Here is a 12,646-nt window from a genome sequence, read left to right as displayed (position 1 = left end):
ATAATCCACGTAACCTAACAATCTGATTACACTGTTACACGTCAACAACTCACTAACTCCGTTATAGACAAATTAACGGAAAGGACTCAATTGTTCCAATTTTGATGAAATTGGGATCCAATTGAGATTTTCAGAAAGAAAGGGACTAAATTGATATTTGAGGCGAAAATAGGGACCAAGTGAATGATTAAACCTTTATTTTTTTTTATTTTTTTACTATTCACTTTTTACTATTCACGTTTTACTATTCACTTTTTACTATTCATTTTATTTTTTTTAACAAAACCTTCTAAAATAGGTTCTCAAAATTTTAAACCCCTCCTTCTGAAATTATTATAATTTTCTATCATAAATGTTTCTAACCTTAATTATATTTTCTATTCATTAAAAATTATTATTACTAATAATAATGCTAAAATTTACTACTATTTATTAGAATAGATATGGGTATTACAGTAACCATAGGTCAAAGGTCAAGCCGATTTACATAGGCCGAAGTTCGAGCAGATTCGATGCAGGTCGAAGTTCGAGACAATTTGGTGTAGGCTGAAGGTTGAGTCGATTTGGTGCAGGCCAAAGATCGAGTCGATTCAATGCAGGCCGAATGTTGAGCCATTTTGATGCATGCCAAAGGTAGAGTTGATTTTGCGCATGCCAAATGTGGATTTCCGATTCACCACAAGCTAAAGGTCAAGCAGATTTTACACAGGTCGAAAGTTGAACCGATTCGGCACAGGCCAAATGTAAAACCAATTTATCCCAAACTAAAGGTATAGTGGATTTAACCTAGACTACAAGTGATGAATCACTATTTTGTACTGTTCACTTAGCTTTCCACACCGAATTTTATTAGTGAATTGTGTTTAATTCTCTATTATTGTCTCATTTTTGCTATTTGGACTTATTTTGACTAGTAATTCTTATTTTAATTAATTTGAATTATTAGGGTTTAATTATTGCAATTATTATTTTCAGGACAATTTTGGAATCATATATTTGGACTTCAAGACAGCTACCACATCATTTATTATATGGGTGTTGCTTTCTCCACCTCCCCAAATGTTCCTTCCACCTCCACACTCTTTTTTTTATTCCAAAAACATCCTACCATAATTTAATTTTTTTTTAAATCCTAATTCTCCCTACACCCTGTCACCTCCCATGTCAACTCTCTCGAAACCCTAATTTTATCACCACCAACCTTGTTGTCGCTGCCACCAACTTTGTCGCCGCCAAACCCTATCTCCACCACCATCAACCTCGCTGTCAGTCGCGAGCCTCCATGGCAACCATTGACGTGCAAAACCCTAGCGTCGTCGTCACACCATCTACGACGAGATCATCTTCTTCACCAGAAACCTCCATTGCAAAACCTTCAACAACAAAGAAGGAGTCACTGTCTTGCACTCCAGTCGTCAATTGCAAAAGGAGAAAGAGAGGGTGTCTGTGTGAATGAGAGTGAGACCAACTTGAAATTTCTCCTTCGCTTCGAAGGTAGGGAATGGATTATCCCTCTCTTTTTGCTTTTCTTTTTTCTTCCCTTCATCTCAAAATCTACTCATGGAAATAATTTCTAACCAGAGACTGTTTTTTGTAGTTTTTCTTGATTCACTTGGTGTTATTGTCCTTTGAAAAGTAGTTGATGATATTTGAATTTTAGTGTCGTTCTTTTTTTTTAGTTGCATGGTCAAACCGATTTGGTTAAATTTGTTTCCTCAGGTGAGGTATGGAAGGGTTATGGAATTCCTTGCTTAACCAAATTTGCTAAAAACCCTTTGGTTTCACTCCAAGACCTGGTTATATTTTCACAGTGGTTACAACTAGAATTGGGACTTTAAATCGAAAACCTGAATCCTGCACCTTGAGAATTAACTGCACACAATTGGGTAGAGACACTAGCGCTAGTTCCGAAAGGGTTGGAGTTGATGCATTGGATAATGGTGGTGATGGAGAGGAATCTAATGTGGAGTGGGAATCTGAGTTTCTTGGGGAAGTTGATCCATTGGGTTACCAGGCTCCCACTAAAAAAAGTGACAATGTGCAGAGGTCAAAGTTGCTTGAAGAAACTTATGAAATGGATTTGTGTGTGAGGGCTAGAAAGAAAGCCCTGAAATCAATTGAAGCAAGGGGCATGAGTCATCTGATTGAAGATTTGGTTACTGTTAAGAAGAAAAAGAAGGACAAGAAGAAGGTACTCGTCAAGCTTCTTCAACCTAGAGGCAAAGCTAAGGTCTAGAATGTGACTCAAGTTTTTTCTCCTTCATGTCAACGATTTCTTGAATCAATGATAGGTTACAACATTTGTGACCCTCAATTCTTAAATGGATGTCGATATCCGTGGACGGATATCAACATTCATTTCTCCTTCAACGGATGTCAATATCCGTCTACAGATGTTGACAATCATTGTATTTTACTTCCTTTCAAAAAATACTAAAGGGTAGAAGAGTAATAAGGAGGTGTAGGGAGCAGCCTGTGGAGGTGGAGGGAGTAACTACCTTAATATTTTCCACATCAACGTTTGTTTTTAATTTTCGTTTGAAATTTAATTGGGTTCATTTTTGGACACATTCAGGAGAGGCCCATATGAAGGGCAAAATTGTAAAAAGGGCTTTTAAAACTCTTGAATCATATTAGAAACCCCCTTCTCTCCATTCTCATTTTCGTTTTTTTAGGTTTTGTGAGCATTGGAATGTTAAGTTATTTCCTAGGTTTTGGGAGAATTATTAAGAGGTTCAATATGACCTCATGCATTGCAGTAAGGAGTCCGATAGAGGTTAACTTGAAATTGATGGATTTGAAGAAAGTGTAGATGAAACATTGTTCAAACAAATTATTGGATCTTACGGTTTCTTTGTAAGAGCAGACAAAATTGTATTTCAATGTGAGTTCGGTAAGCAGATTTATAAGCAATCCAAAGAAGTCTCGTATGCTTGCTGCCAAGAGGTTGTTGAGGTACATTCAAGGCAGATCCGATTATGGGCTTTTGTTTCCAATTAGAAGACAAAAATCAGAGTTAGAACTGGTTGGTTTCACTGATTTTGATCATGGTGGTGATCCAGTGGAGAGGAAAAGCATATATTCATGCTAAATGATGCCCCTATTTCGTGGTGTTCTAAGAAGTAGCCAATAGTGACTTTATCCAGTTGTGAAGCTAAGTATATAGTTGGAAGTTATGCAGCATGTCAAGAATTTGGCTTGAAGAATTACTAAGAGAATTGATGATTCCTATAAAAACTCCAATGCAACTAAAGATAGACAATGTTTATGCCATAAACTTTCTTAGAGATATGGTGAACAAAGGAAGAATAACATTGGTCTACTGTAATACTGAAATGCAACTAGCTGGATGTGTTTACAAATGCCTTGAAGTATGAAAGATTTGAATGTTTGAATGGAAGAAAATTGGAGTTGTATCTCTTAATAGTTGACTTAAGGGAGAGTATTAGTGTTGTGTTAAGTCAAGTACTGTGTGTTAGTTTTAAAATATGTTTCCTAACTGTCATATGCACTATATATATAACTTGCCTTGGTGTAGTATCAATAATACAACATACAGTATACACGTTATTTCTATCTTCTTCTCTGTTCTCCAATAAGTTTAACAACGTATATTTCTATCAATAAAGATATTGTTAAATATGACAACAACTAATCTTTATGTTTTTATAACTTAAGATGTTATTGGGGTGGTGGATAATATCAAAGCAAATAGATTACCTTGATGTTTTAGCAAAGTCAGAGTGTAAGTGTATATTGATTATAATAAACGCATAGGAAACAATAATAGATTATAATCCAAAGTTAATGCATCTCATACCACGGAAGAGGTTTGACCATCATTAACCGATAAGCATTTTACCATTGAATAGTAAATATCTCTAGGATCATTCGGAGCAGTAGTTGAATCATCATCCCTACTTCCATCCAACTCTTGAGAATATTTAATCTCAATGCCTTCAAACCAAAAAAACCTTAAATAGGAAGACATTGTCTTCCACATTATTCATATCGATGATATTATTTTCCTATATATTCAACAAAATGTGAGATTTAGAAAGCATTATTGATGTTTTCACTACTCTATATGTTTTCATCGTCTTTATTGTTGTAAATAATTGTATTATTTTATTTTGGGACTATATTTTTAATTCAATAATTACCTCAAAAGAAACTACCAACTTATAATATAGTTATTGTAGTATAGGGGGTGGTCGGTCGGGTGTGTAATAAATGGTAGTCATATACGAAGTATGAAGGTGTGGCATTGGTCAAGCCCATGGCGAAAGGCAATGCCTTTTGTAGCATAAAGAGGTTGTCGACCGGTCGGGAAAGGCAGTATCGAGGATAATTAATGGTATTAATGGGTGAATATGACGGAAAAGGAAATAAATGATACGATGGTTACAGGCAATTAATGTCAATTATTAGGCTTAATGTCTATAAATATAGACTTGTCTACCAGGTACCTCACTTTTGTGCTAATTACATTCACTAAACCCTTTTATGACCTAGCTGACTTGAGCGTCGGAGTGTCTTCCTACAGGTCATAACCCTTTGATGCTGGGAGAGGAATCCTGAACGGGTTGGGAGGATCAGGAGACAGGAGTTAAGCTTGGAGTGGGAAGATCGACGACCGAAGAGAATCTTGGGAAGAACATTCTCGAACTCTGCAACCGAAACATTTTGGCGCCCACCGTCGGGGCCGAGATTGTGAGAACAACCTAAGAACGATCACAATGGCGGGAGAGCTTCACTTGCAATTACTACAGGAGATGCATAGGCAAATGTAGGAGATGAAGGAGGAGATGGCGGCAATGAGGGTTGAGCGAGGGAATGAAGCGAGAAAGCATTCAGCCCAGTCGATGAATGTTGAGACTGTCCACTCGGAGAATGGAGGAGAGAGTCATCCTACAACACAGGGTGTTAGGACCAGGGAAGCAACCAATGTTGTCAGACATAATGAGCAAGATGGTCGAGAAAATTTGAATAACCGAGGGGGGCGGGATGGTGGACACCGAGCGGGACCTGGAGTACAAAACCCACCCCCAATTAATGAAGAGAATCAGGACGCGGGTCTGGCAGTTGACCGCCCAGATCAGGCGGAGGGACTTCATCCATTTACAGCAAATGTTATGAGGGTGGCCATGCTGGAGAATAAGGTGTTTCCATCGGTGGAGAAGTACGGAGGTTTAACGAATCCGATTAAACATCTGCGCTCTTTTGTAGATGCTATGGCAGTATATTCTTCGGATGAGTTGGTTTGGTGTAGGGTATGTTCTTTGTCATTGAAGGAAGAGGCACTGGATTGGTTCCATTCTTTACAACCCCGGACAGTAGATAGTTTTGCTACGTTGAGACAATTATTCAGTCAGCAATATGTGTCAAACAGATCTCAGGGCTTGACTTATACAGCTCTGGTGAGAATGAAGCAAGGAAATGAGGAATCCCTCAGGGCGTTCATGGACAAGTTTAACCGGACGACACGTCAGGTGAGGAACGTTGACCAGAGATTGATAGTGAGCGTACTAACGACCGCATTGAGGTCGGGACCGTTCATGGACTACCTTTACGCCGAGGAACCTCAGACAATGGATGAATTGCATAATAGACTGACAACCTTCATTGAAATCGAAGAGGGTCGTGCATATCAAAGAGGGCAGAGAGAAGATGTGGAGCCTATGGTCAGTCGGGAAGGGAGAAGAGGGGAGAAAGAAGAACGTTCGAGAGACAGGGGGGAATGTGCAAAGGGGTATTGATCAGCTTAGGGTTCCCCAATACGTTCACCATACACCACTGAATGCCCCTAGAGCAAGGGTAATGGACGGGGCCCGCGATGCTGACGAGAGCAAATACTGCAGGTACCACCAAAATATGGGGCATACTACAGAAGACTGTATAACTTTGAAGGATAAGCTAGAAAGCTTAATGCCTTCAGAAATTTGTTCAACGCGATAGGGAAGTTTCCTCAAGTGGTGCAGGACGACCGTGTAGAAGAAACCTCCCTCCTAAGAGTGACGACCGAAGAAAGAAAGGTCGTATTAGAAGCAAGAGTAGAGAGCGGTTGGTCAGGGGGGTCATTAACACAATTTCGGGAGGATTTGCGGGGGGCGGTTCAACGATGGCGCTCGGAAGCGACACTTGAGAAGCTTACATAGTGTTAACCGGACGGATGTGCGGAGGAGATCGATGCCCACCATTACATTTTCAGATGAGGATTTCCACGCCCCTGACCCCGACCAAGACGATCCGATGGTGATTACAGCTATGATCGCTCAGTATCAGGTGGGAAAAGTTTTAGTTGACCAGAGAAGCTCGGCTAATATATTGTATTGGAAGACCTTCGTACAGATGGCCATCTCGGAAGTGTTGAGATTGTTGACAACACAAACTCTATATCAAACTAGTTTTTGATGATGACAACTCAGTGTTTATTAACAGTGCATATGTTCCAGTATTACATGTTCTTATTCTATAAAGTTTGTCATATCTGTTGAACATGTTTTGATTGAATTACATTGTATGTTCCTATGCTTGATCGAGTGTTATATTTGTGGAACATGCTTGTATTGAAATGTGAGATAAAATGTTTTTAATCATTACACATTTCTGAAAGAAAATATCACAGACACCTTTTGAGCTTATATGTGTTGGGACAAAGTTCTAGTCCAGTCGAATACACTGTTGATGGATTCGACTATGCTAAAATATTTGTATAGATTTTGTGAACATGTGTTGTATGAGATTTTGAGTTGAAAAGAATTTTAAAGTGATTTTTCATGTGTTAGTCGACATTGTGATATGCATATTCGACTGTGTTGTTGTTCTGTTTGAAATTCTGTTAAGCCTACAAGCTCAATCGGTTATATTTTCAAAAGTTAGTTAAAACTGTTTAACTTGGTCAACTGTAATAAATGAGTCTTAATTTTGTTGACTGAGGAGCCTTTTTGTTGACTGTCTGTTATAATTGTTTTAATACAGTCGACTCCATTAGTAGGCTATTCGACTATGAATCAATCTAATGAAATAGAAAACCATAAATAGATAGAACGCAAATTATTCTGTGACTTTTGTGATTTAACATTTTCATTTTCCTATTTCAGATTGAATTCGTTAGAAGCTCCAAAATTCTCCAAGAAGACGGTGATGATCTTGCTTGAGAGGAATTCAGAAGGAGAAGTCATCGTTCTCACTGTTTGATCAATATCCACACGGAGAGGTGCTTCTGGGTTGGTCTTGATAGGCTTGGCATCCTGCGAAAGACTGCTGGTTTTTGACTGAAGGCTTGGCAACATGTGAAGTCTGCTGTGATAGGCTTGGCATCCTGTGAAGAGTGTTGGTGACACGTTGAGGATTGTTCGACGTGGATGCATATTACAGGAGACAGGATTCTTGCTGCAATTATGGTTTTGTGTGTGCAGCTATATTTGGTTTTAGGTTAGAGAGGAGATTTATATTTTTGTGTGGTGCTTCTATAAATTCCTTGTTGTAAAAACCACAACCATTATAGTGCATTTGCTTCCTGGGTTGGAAGGACACTGGATGTAGGCATTGTTGGCCAAACCAGTATAAACACAGTGTTTGAACTTTCTAATCCCTACACTCTTTATTTTCCAATCGACTATATTTGTTAGGCACTCAACTGCGTTTTTCCGCTGCATTACATTTTCAATAACTTGCATTTCAAGGAAAGATCAAAAGTTTTGAATTTTTCATACCAAGATTGCGAAAAGATTTTAATTTTGAATCAACACCAATTCACCCCCCGCCCCCCTCTTGGTGTATAAAGAAACCTACTTGTTTCATAACAATTGGCACCAGAGCTGGTTTTCATAAGATATTTGAAAATTCAATCGACTCTATTTTTATTCTATTCGACTGTAAAACCTGGGGATGACTTCAAATTTTCAAACTTTTGGTGAAGGTGCTTCAACAAACAGACCACCTCTGTTTGCTGGTGAAAATTACCCTTTTTGGAAAATTTGCATGTAGATCTTTCTTGAATCGCAAGATAAAGGAATTTTGGATTTTACTTTAAATGGTCCATTTGTACCTACAAAAATTGTTGATAGTAAAACTGTTTTGAAACCTTTTACTAAGTGGACTGTAGATGAAAATAGAAAAGCTCGATATGATGTTAAAGCTGGGAATATTATTGCCTTTGCACTAACTATTGATGAATTTTTCAGGATATCCCAATGCAAGTCTGCATAGGAAATGTGGGATGTTCTAGAGGTAACACATGAAGGTACAGATGAAGTCAAGAGAGCTAGGAAGAATTCATTGATTCAAGAATATGAGTTGTTCAGAATGAAAGCTGGTGAAAGCATCTATGATGTCCAGAAATGATTCACTCATATCGTAAACCACCCGATGGCTCTTGGCAAAGTCTTGGACAAAGAAGAGATCAACATAAAGATTCCGAAAAGTCTGAACAGGAATTGACAACCAAAAGTCAATTCAATCTCTGAATCCAAAGATCTTACAACGATGAATATGGGTACCTTTTTTGGCAAGCTACGGGAACATGAGTTAGAGCTTGGTAGACTGAAGGATGAAGACGAGATTGAAGAAAAGAAGTCCATAACTCTAAAAGCTGCAAGCAAGAACATCATAGAAATAGAGATGGACGAACAAGAATTTATGACCTTGATGGTAAGAAAATTTAGTCGACTTATACAAAATGATAGTCAATTATCTAACCATGCAAGTCAAAGCAAAAAGAAGAGCTTTAGCACAAACACTGTCAAGTGCTATGAATGTGGAAAAGAAGGCCACATCAAACTTGAATGCCCTGAATTACAGCCAAAGCAGAAAGGGAAGAAAAGATTTCCTCAAAGCAGAAACATGAGAAAGAAATGAGCCTACATTGCTTGGGAAAACTCAGATTCTGAGAAATCAAGTGATGAAGATTTTGATCAAGATGAGGAATCAAATTTATGCTATATGACAGGTGTATCATGGGATGATTATGACAGTGATGCAGATATATCAAATGAACCTGTTGAAATCAAATATGATCTGCTTCAAGATGCATTCAAATAGCTACATGCTAAAGCCATGCGACTACAGTACAAGGTAAATCGATTGTGCTCTAAGAAAAGAGACTTTGAGAAAAGAATTGATAACCTTGTTACTGAAAATGAAAGATTAGAAAAAGAGCTAAATGAATCCTTATCATCTACTAGAAATGCTTAGGTTAAAACTATTATTGTTGAGAAAGTTTGTGAAAATTGTCCTACACATATTGAAAAGATTGATTACTTGACTAGAAAGCTAGCTAAGTTTGCTCAAGCTAGTGACAATTTAGATTTTGTATTGAATTCATCTAGCAGAAGTAAAAATAGGCAAGGAATTGGGTTTAAAGGTTACTCTAACAGAACCAATGCTATGAAGCTTAATGAATTAAGAAAACCTGCCAGAAATGCATGTTTTTATTGTAAATATGTTGGTCATACTGTTAGAAATTGCTACTACAGAAATGTTGTTGTTCCTCAAGGATTATACATATGGATACCAAAGGAACATGTGACAAGAACTAACAATCAAGGACCCAAAATTAAATGGGTACCAGCAACCAAAACTTAAGTGTTTTGCAGGTTATGCAGCTGATACAGAACTGTTCTCAAGGATGAATTAACTATGGATTATATCAAACACCTTGAATGTCTACAACTGGTAATTTTGTATCTATATGTTGCATCATGCATACATTAATTGATTGTTGTTGAATGATTATTTGCATTAAATGTTAATTGTGTGTTGAATTGTTTAACTGGTTGAATTTGTTTATAAATGATGCTTACAAGTCCTAGTCGACTTTATCTTTAATTCAATCGACTATGTCATTTTTAGAGATGTTTGTAATTGTTAAGAATTTGAATCAAGGGTCTTATGAAATTTTGATAATTACATTGCTTTAAACCCTATGCTGAGATTGTTCTGTACAAGGAAGTTTCTCTTATTATCCTTAGTCCAAGAAAGTGTGCCCTGAAAAGTTGTAATCTCACGATGGCTGCTTCAAACCAAAGCTCAAACAAAGGAAAAGGAAAGGAAGTTGTTGTGTCAAGAAATCCTGATCCTTTTGGGAGGATTAGTGATGAAGAATCAAGAAGCAAATTTCTGATGAACCCAACAAAAATGATGGTCTGTCCATACTACGTTCAGTTTAGTAAGTTCAGAAAAGAAGGGTTCAACTTTCCTGATTTACTGGAATTCCATAATCTCTCTGGTCTTGTACAAATGAAAGGTGCTTGGTATCCTGAGTTGGTAGAGGTATTCTATCACAATCTTAAATTTAAGAATGGTGTCATGGTGTCCAAAGTAAAAGGTGTAAATATTGAAATAGATTATTTCATCTGGACACTATTCAGTGGACTTGAAGCAAAAGGGGCATTCTCACATTTACCCACTGTTGCCCTGAACTCATGTCTAAGTATAAGGGAAATGTACTCAAATTGGAAAAGATATCCGGAAGATGGATCTCTTCAAGGAAGGTTCCTACTTGATGGTTTAAAGAAAGAAGAAAGGGTCATTGCTCATATTTTGTCACAAGTTATACTACTTGGAAGAATTACTTATAATCATCTAACCACTGAAGACATATACCTGATGCATGCTATCATCAACAAGATTCCCACTAACTGGATAGAAGTGATTAAATATCACATGAGGATGGCAGCTTTCAAAAACTCACCCTGTCTTCCATATGTTGTTCTTATTAGCAGAATTCTATTGGTACAAGGTGTTAGACTAAGTGATGAAAAAACTTGCTGCTGTGATTTCTCAAATGAGATAAACTGTGATACATTGAAGGAGCTGGGGATGAAAAAGACTTCTATTGGATGGTTCTTTGAAGATAAATCAAGTTTTTCTCATGTGACAAGATTTGAGATATTTGTGGTTAACCAATTAAGAACCACCAATAAGAGCTTGAATGATCAAGGGAGATCTCAAGATGAAAGCAATACACCTGATGAATACTTCACTGAATCATCTGACATGGACTGAAGACTATCAATTGAAACATGCTAGTATTTGAAATGGTGTTAAGTCCTAGGCTAGGTTTTTAATTTTGTACAAGTGGCATATAAGGCCATCTTTTGTATGTTTCTTTGTTTTTTTTTTTTTTTGTATTTCGTTGTTCTTGCACTACCAATGTAATATCAGTTAATCAAGGAAATGAAAATCAGTTGCTTGAATCAATCAATTTACTTAATTTTTTTGAATGAATTCTGATAATCAGACTGATTGATTCGACTTTGTTCTAATTGAAGTCAACTGTGCTTGAACTGTCATGCATATACATATATTGACTTCTATTTTGATATTATTTTTCTTGCTTAACCACTATGCTTGATCTGGAAAAGGCTTTTTGAAAGGTTTTGCAGGAAGGACATTGCTTTGAAGATTTACTTTTGGAATTCAACAACTGCAAAGCAATGCATTCAACTGATGATTTAATGCATTTGATTGCGTCTATATGGGTTAACAATTCCAGTTTTGGAATTTGATTCTATCTTTACTATTTGATTAAATCATCTTTATGCTATTATTATCTCTGATCTTTTCATGTTTAAAATTGAAATCGAGATAATAATATGAAATTGTTGATATTTGTATCATTGCATATATATGTGGATTGATAGTTTGACTATGATACAAATTTGTGCTTAATTTGTTGATTGCATTGTGATATTCTACATTGTACAATCAAACTGTTTTTGAAAATCATGCATAATGACAGGGGGAGTATCACTACATTACACACTGTTTCATCACACATCTATATTCCAGGGGGAGTTTACATTGTTTTGTGATGAACTTGTGATTTTGAGAGCATCATTATACTTCATACATTGCATATCTTTTTAATGCATCTCTGTTGTTTTTAAAACTACATAAATATTTGAGCATTCCTTTTTCGTTAATGCACAAAGGGGGAGAGTTTTACATGAGTGTATGAGAGCAAGTCTATATGGGGAGAGTTGCTGCATCATAATTTATCTGCTTGATATTTTTGCTGAATATGCAGAGTAACTATGTGATTGTTTATGATATATATGTTTTACTTTGTCTACTCTAGAACTATACAAACATGGTTGAGTTATTAATCATGATTGTGCATCATCAAAAAATGGGGAGATTGTTGAGATTGTTGACAACACAAACTCTATATCGAACTGGTTTTTGATTATGACAACTTAGTGTTTAATAACAGTACATATGTTCCAGTATTACATGTTCTTATTTTGTAAAGTTTGCAATTCTGTTGAACATGTTTTGATTGAATTATATTGTATGTTCCTATGCTTGATTGAGTGTTATATTTATGGAACATGCTTGTATTGAAATGTGAGATAAAATGTTTTTAATCATTACAAATTTCTGAAAGAAAAGATCAAAGGCACCATTTGAACTTATATGTGTTGTGACAAAGTTCTACTCCAGTCGAATACACTGTTGATGGATTCGACTATGCTAAAATCTTTGTACAGATTTTATGAACATGTGATGTGTGAGATTTTGAGTTGAAAAGAATTTCAAAGTGATTTTTCATGTGTCAGTCGACATTGTGATATGCATATTCGACTGTATTCTTGTTCTGTTTGAAATTTTGTTAAGCCTACAAGCTCCAGCGGCTATA

The 12,646-nt window shown here is 36.6% G+C and overlaps 1 protein-coding gene across 1 annotated transcript; it reads left to right on the top strand.

Annotated features, from left to right (window-relative positions):
* Positions 1 to 620: 620 nt before the first annotated feature.
* LOC111240805 lies at positions 621 to 2,240 on the top strand. Its single transcript, XM_022776569.1, has 3 exons — positions 621 to 770; positions 1,413 to 1,494; positions 1,812 to 2,240. The coding sequence occupies exons 1-3, from the start codon at positions 621 to 623 to the stop codon at positions 2,234 to 2,236; spliced, it is 657 nt and encodes a 218-aa protein (XP_022632290.1). The 3' UTR covers positions 2,237 to 2,240.
* Positions 2,241 to 12,646: the final 10,406 nt, after the last annotated feature.

This window comes from Vigna radiata, unplaced genomic scaffold (assembly GCF_000741045.1).
Source record: "Vigna radiata var. radiata cultivar VC1973A unplaced genomic scaffold, Vradiata_ver6 scaffold_285, whole genome shotgun sequence".
In the NCBI taxonomy this organism is placed as follows: Eukaryota; Viridiplantae; Streptophyta; class Magnoliopsida; order Fabales; family Fabaceae; genus Vigna; species Vigna radiata.
This window is presented reverse-complemented; position numbering and strand designations above follow the sequence as displayed.

What these genes read in the sequence shown, in the direction of transcription:
- LOC111240805 (XM_022776569.1), top strand. Translation starts at nt 621, where the DNA reads ATGCATGCCAAAGGTAGAGTTGATTTTGCGCATGCCAAATGTGGATTT. An exon ending in CAATTTATCCCAAACTAAAG is followed by an intron (nt 771 to 1,412) that starts GTATAGTGGATT and finishes CTTGCACTCCAG; the next exon opens with TCGTCAATTGCAAAAGGAGA. An exon ending in ATTTCTCCTTCGCTTCGAAG is followed by an intron (nt 1,495 to 1,811) that starts GTAGGGAATGGA and finishes ATATTTTCACAG; the next exon opens with TGGTTACAACTAGAATTGGG.